Source organism: Cervus canadensis, chromosome 17, assembly GCF_019320065.1.
Source record: "Cervus canadensis isolate Bull #8, Minnesota chromosome 17, ASM1932006v1, whole genome shotgun sequence".
Classification (NCBI taxonomy): domain Eukaryota; kingdom Metazoa; phylum Chordata; class Mammalia; order Artiodactyla; family Cervidae; genus Cervus; species Cervus canadensis.
The window spans coordinates 11665891-11672149 of NC_057402.1; the positions used below are offsets into that span (position 1 = coordinate 11665891).

Genomic DNA, 6259 nt, shown 5'->3' on the forward strand with positions numbered 1-6259 from the left:
TACTTTTGCTAACTATATTTTTAATTACTTGTAAATCCATTTGAAAAGCATGTGAAAATTTTATATAATATAGAACCACATATTAATGAAAATATGAACTCTTCAAATGAATGATATCCAGAGATGTAATTACACAATCCTTAAAAAAAAAATGTATTTATTTGGCTGTACTGTGTCTTAGCTGCAGTATGTGAACTCTTAGTTGCTACATGTAGGATCTAGTTCCCTGACCAGGGATCGAACCCAGACCCCCTGCATAGGGAGTACAGAGTCTTAGCCACTAGACCACCAAGGAAGTCCCTGTAATCCTTCTTTATAGAAAACACTTACTTCAGCTTCAACCATTTTACTTATTCAAGAAACAGTTTTTGTGCAACTCTGTGCCGCAGACAACGATTTACATGCTAAAGACACAGATATGAACATAATACCATCTATGTGGTGCTAGGGGTAAAGAATCTGCCTGTCAATGCAGGAGACACAAGAGACATTGGGTTAGATCCCTGGGTCAGGATGATCCCCTAAGAGAAGGAAATGGCAACCCACTCCAATATTCTTGCCTGAAAAATCCCACAGACAGAGGAGCCTGGCAGACTATAGTCCACAGGGTTGCAAACAGTCAGACTGAGCACACACACACACACACGGGAAGTTTAGGAAGATTCCCAATTTTTTGACTTAGGTGAATGCGGAGATCATAGTGCCATTTGCCAAAATGAGTACTATAAAAAAGAATTACAAGTTTAGGACCAAAGACAATGCATATTGGTTTGAGTTGCTTGAATATGGACAGAGGCCAAGAAACACGTTTAGACTAAGAAACTGAATTCGAGTGTCATCGACATAGAAGTGAGAGTTGGTACCTCAAGACTGAATGAGAGAAAGAATTCATGAGATTTGAAAAACAAGACTAATGACAGAATCCTGTTTTTAAAGACAGGGAGAAGAGGACTTCCCTGATGGTCCAGTGGATAAGAATCCACCCGCCGGTGCAGGGGACATGGATTGGATTCCTTGGCAGGGAAGATCCCACGTGCTGCAAGGCAACTAAGCCTTTACGCCGCAACTACTAGACCTCACTCTAGACCCTGCGAGCCACAACTACTAAAGCCGCATGCCTAGAGCCCATGTTCTGCAATAAGAGAAGCCACTGCAATGAGAAGCCAGCACACTACAACTAGAGAAAGCCCATACGTCTAAATAAATAAACATTTTTTAAAAAAAGATAAGGAGAAGAAAGGTAGCCCTAAGAAAAAAATCTGAATAGCAACAGTCAGCAAAGAAAGAAGAAAGGGAGAGTTTAAATAGGGAATAGAAAAGCTAGTGTCAAACCATGAAGAGAAATCAGAGCTGAAAACCAGATGCTCTTTTTGCGACCACATACATGATTAATAGCCACACTCTAATTTTTACACATGTGAATAAAACTAGAGTTCCTTCTATAAGAAGTTAGCAATGTTGTGCTAAGACTTCTAAATGGCTACAGGTTGCAGTGCTATTCAAAGAAGTGCTTTTATATTTTAGTCATATTATCAAATAATATAATAAAAATAAATAAAACTATCTTTTGATTTCTCCAAGCATAACCCTTAAATATGTAAGGGATGGGGCAAGTTCAACTTCAAATCATAGTGCTAATTAGCTATACTCTTAAAATGTTTGTTTAGATGTAGTCAAAAGATTTTTAGTTATCAGGATAAATATGTTGAATAGGGTAAACACTTTAAAAATGGCACACATTCATATTTCTGTAATTACTATAGTAAGTTTATACACAAAGTATCAGCAGGTTAATTTCCAAATTTGACAAATATTTTGATGGATATTTATGTACATGATTTATGTAACCAGATGCTACACTGTCATCATAATACAAAAGGTAATGGATAGGAAATTCCTGCCTTAGAAATGTTCTGTATAGATGATCAGTTAGTTCTCTGCTAGATATATCAAGTCAAGGAATTGTCATGCAGAGATTCCCTCCCATTCAAAATGGATTAGGTTGATTGCTATAGAAGAGACTTGGAGACAAAGAAAGGAGAATAAAAAATAGTTAATAGGCTATATACCATTTAAAAAATGGCTATTCTTTTTTTCTGCTGCACTCTGGGGGTCTAGAGCCAAACATTATAAATCCTTATTTTAGCAGTAAGCACAAGGTTTTATAGTTGATGATAATAATAATAATAACTAATATTTATTATGGTTGGGAAGATCCCCTGGAGGAAGAAACAGCAAACCACTCCAGTATTCTTGCCTGAAAAATCTCATGGACAGAGAAACCTGGCAGGCTACAGTCCATGGGCTGCAAAGAGTCGGACACGACTGAGAGACTGAGCATGAACACAAATATTCACTAATTTATTGTATGTCAAGATTCTGTGCGATGCACTTTTCATGGATCCCCTCATTTAATCTTCACAACAACTATGACTATCCCCATTTTATGAATAATGCAGTTGAGGTTTAGAGAGGTTGAGTTAATTTGTCCAAGGTCACAGAGAATGTAAGAAGCAGAACTAGGATTTAAACCCAAGCAGCAGTCTGATTCTACAATCCTGACTCTTTATAACTTCTGCTGTTATCAAAAGAAAGCTTTTCTTGAAAGAGCGCACCCAAAGTTCCAGGTTGGGCAATTTTAACTCTTCAAAGACAGGAAAAACTGGGGGGGTAGGGAAGTGGATTCCTCTTTCTCCTCTTTAGAATCCCAAATAAAAGAACTACAAATTCTTATTTTTATCATTCTATATCAGCCACATAAATATTTTCACTACAATGAAGTTTCACTTTAAAACAAACAAACAAACAAACAAAAAAAAAAAAACCGCAGCATTTGGAGGAAAAAAGTTGTAACTCTGTGCAATTGCCTGGAAATTGCTAGGCAGCTTTCACCTTCTGTTATGATGTTCTGCACTGCATAGGAAACTGATCGAATGTATAAAAACAGGCCCCAAACTATGTCTTAACTATACATACCTAGCCTCTCTTTGATCATTATTACTTATTTTATGAAAGAAAATGCTACTACATAAAAATAAAATCATCTTTCACACATCTGGGATACATTACATTTCAAAGGTAAGTCACGTAATTTGTTTGGTTGAAATGCAAGTACTTCCTCTTGACAGCTCAACCAAACTATGTCCACTTCCTGTACCAAAGAAACCTCTACCTACATCAAGAGGCCGCAGAAAGAAAAATAACAGAAATAATATTTTGACACTTCATTAAGCCTCCATCCCCCCTTGGTCCTTAGGCAAGTGGTACTGTGCACGCTTCTGAATGCAGAAAAGAAATGAACTTATTCTCATTCCGGTGGTCTTCACATCCAACAGACAGAAAAATCTCACGGCCCTCTCTGCTCTTTCCCCTTCCTCCTAGCCATACTCCTACTGAGTCCAAGAATAAAATATCACAGATTTGCAACTTCTCTTTGTTAAAAAGTAGTCACCCTTTGCAAACAGCAACCAGACAGCCTTTCATGTGTCTGCTCTATATTCAGGTATATAATGTGCACTACAGTGTCAACTCATTCATGTTGGTACATATAAGAGAGACAGAAAAGAGATTCTTAACTTCCCTTCACCCTGAATAAAGATACCTAAAAACACCCAAAGCATCCTTATCCTTTTCACAACCTACTCCCATGTTACCTCCTTTGCCCTCCAAAATGCTAGCAGCTAACAAAGATAGTTGCTACTCTTTACTTCACAGATGGAAACTTTGAGGCACAAAACTATTAAGTTAATTGTCCAGCTAATTGTGTCTCACAGTTAATCAGAAGAGCATGAAAAACTCAAATCCACATGTTCTAACTTCAAATATGGCATCCTTACCATCATCTGCTGATGAAAAAAGAAAAATCTGATTTTACAAAAATTCTAAATTACATGCTAAATTACCTAAACTACATACTACATGCACTACACAACCAAGTCAAATACAGATTATATTCATCTTGGCATTAACTGCCCAGGAAACAGACAAGACAAAGAATCCAGTGCATCTCAAAATATAACAAGGAAGAAGACAGTAATACTCACTGGCTTTCACCTGATATTACTTATATAATATGTAACTATAAAAGCAAATGACAGGTACTAAAATAAAATTTTCAAGGGAGTGATATTCTCACGTGGGAAGTTCTGTACCAATTCCAACTGTGTTACCATTACTCAAGATATAATGCATCCAATTTTTTCAAAAACCTCTGTAGAAGCAAAATTTATCTTTGAGGTTTAGATTTAACTTGTTAAAATAGGCAAAAAAAATCACAAAAGAACTTCCTAATGATTTAGAAGAGATGAACTAATAAGTGGGGAATAGCTGTCAGTATCATAACTATCATTTATTGAGTACTTGCTATATGCTTGACTCACCACTCAACATTTTATATATATTCTCTCATTTATAATCACAACAATCCCATTGGCATTACTACCCCAGGTTTACAGATGAGGAAATAAAGTTCAAAGAAGTCAATTATTTTGCCCAAGGTCAAATAGTAAACAGCAGAACTAGGATCCAAACTCAGGTAGTCCAGATTCCAAAAATAAACAAACAAAAATTTATATAAAGGTACACACACCAGATGGTAGGTGAACATAAAGGATCTCTAATGAACCATTGATCTGGGAATTCTTTGAGTCTTCAGTTAATTTAATCTACCTGGTGAATAAGTGACACATGCATTTTATCAAACACAAGCTACTGCCCCAAAATACTGAGACTACTGTTTTCAGCATTTCACAAAATGGTTTTAATAGTCATTCCAAAGAAGAATTTAAAAGACTTTTAAGCAGTAACAGCATTAGCAATATAACTGCTTTGAAAGAAGAGTCAATTCCAAAAACAGGTTTTAGTATATTTGTTAAAAATTCAAAAGCATTGCTTAGTAAAAACACCTTTTATTTATAGAAGTTTAAGTTCCTGAAGGCTTCAAGTGCACTCAGGAAAAGGTTACATGATAATCAGCCTACCAAGTACATACCAAAGGCCTACTAATGTGCACTGCAAAAAGAGAGGCTATAGGAAACAGATTAGAAACTTCCTCTGTCCACAAGGAGTTAGCAGGTTGTCTCCAACCAAACACACAGCCAGTCATGACTGGGACAACGAAAACCTCCCTGCGATTTGTTATAGTTTGTGTGAGCTGCCCTACAAAAGAAACCTCTTTGGAAAAATAATTTGATCATTTCCCCAGAGCCCCTTTCCCTTTCTTGCCAGCACTGACTCTTGCTTTAACCTATGGTTGGGGCTAGTTTCAGCATTAGTGCTCATATTGTTGATTTCTTCTCACACGGAATCGAGAATTCTGCCTGGCTTTCGGCTCCCTCCCCCTTCCCTGCCTTTTAGCCTCTCCAACCCGAAGTGGAAACTGCAGACTCAAACTCCCCTATGGCTCCAACACCGAGAACTGGGCATGCTCAGAAGGCCAGGCAGGCTTTGGTTGCACTGACAGTTCCCCGCCCCTGATTTGCCGCTGCCCCCCTTCCCCCACTCCAACAACAGATACAGAAATGTTTATCTGAAAGATACGAGGCCTCTTTTCCTCAAGAATGACCCCATTTTAATTTCATTTCCCAGGGTCTTTCAGTCTTGCGAAACCCCACCACCAAGCCGAGGAAGCCCGCATAATTTTTCAGCACCGGGGACAGCGCCGCGTTCCCATTAACGTCCACCCTCCCCCACCTTCTCTTGCACCCCCCCATCCCCCCCACCCGCCCCAACCTCAGCCCCCACCCCCGCACCAGCACGATGCCAAGGTCTCCCAGCAGCCGCAAACGCCGCGACTGCAATAGCTCCCAGCCGGAGGCCGGGCCGGAACGCCGGGCCGGCTGCTACTTACACTGCTCCGCTTTGGTGGACATGGTGCTGTCCAGATGGAAAGGCTTTGCCCCAAAATCTGTGTCGTGTGAGCTCCCTCGCTCCGCCAGCGATGTTGCGAGGAAAAGAGCGCATACCCCCCACCCCCCACCCCCTCGCTTTCCCCCTCCCTTAGGCCCGTGTCGCTACCATTCGGACAAAACGCACATCAAATTGCAGAATTCGGTCCCGGAAGGTTAGGAAATCGCCCCCGGAGAAATGGGTGGGATTTAATAGGCGGCCAAAGGCTTCCTGTCCGTCCCCTCCTGGAGCTGCCCGCGTTGATGTGGGCGGGGAGACCGAAAGAAGAGAGCAAGCTGCGGCTCCTGGTGAAATGGGGAAAATGGGCTCGACCGGGGGAGGAGTATTTCCATTCATAAGGCGCACGGAGGGG

At 40.0% G+C, this 6259-nt stretch overlaps 1 protein-coding gene across 3 annotated transcripts in view; it reads right to left on the reverse strand.

The window, feature by feature from the left end:
• UNC79 (unc-79 homolog, NALCN channel complex subunit) overlaps window positions 1–5963 on the reverse strand; it is a 267685-nt gene extending 261722 nt beyond the window's left edge. For all 3 annotated transcript variants that reach the window (XM_043434509.1, XM_043434507.1, XM_043434506.1), the window contains exon 1: window positions 5849–5963. In XM_043434509.1, coding sequence (XP_043290444.1) covers window positions 5849–5870 — 22 coding nt within the window. In that variant the 5' untranslated portion in view covers window positions 5871–5963. The remainder of the gene's footprint in view (window positions 1–5848) is intronic.
• Window positions 5964–6259: the final 296 nt, after the last annotated feature.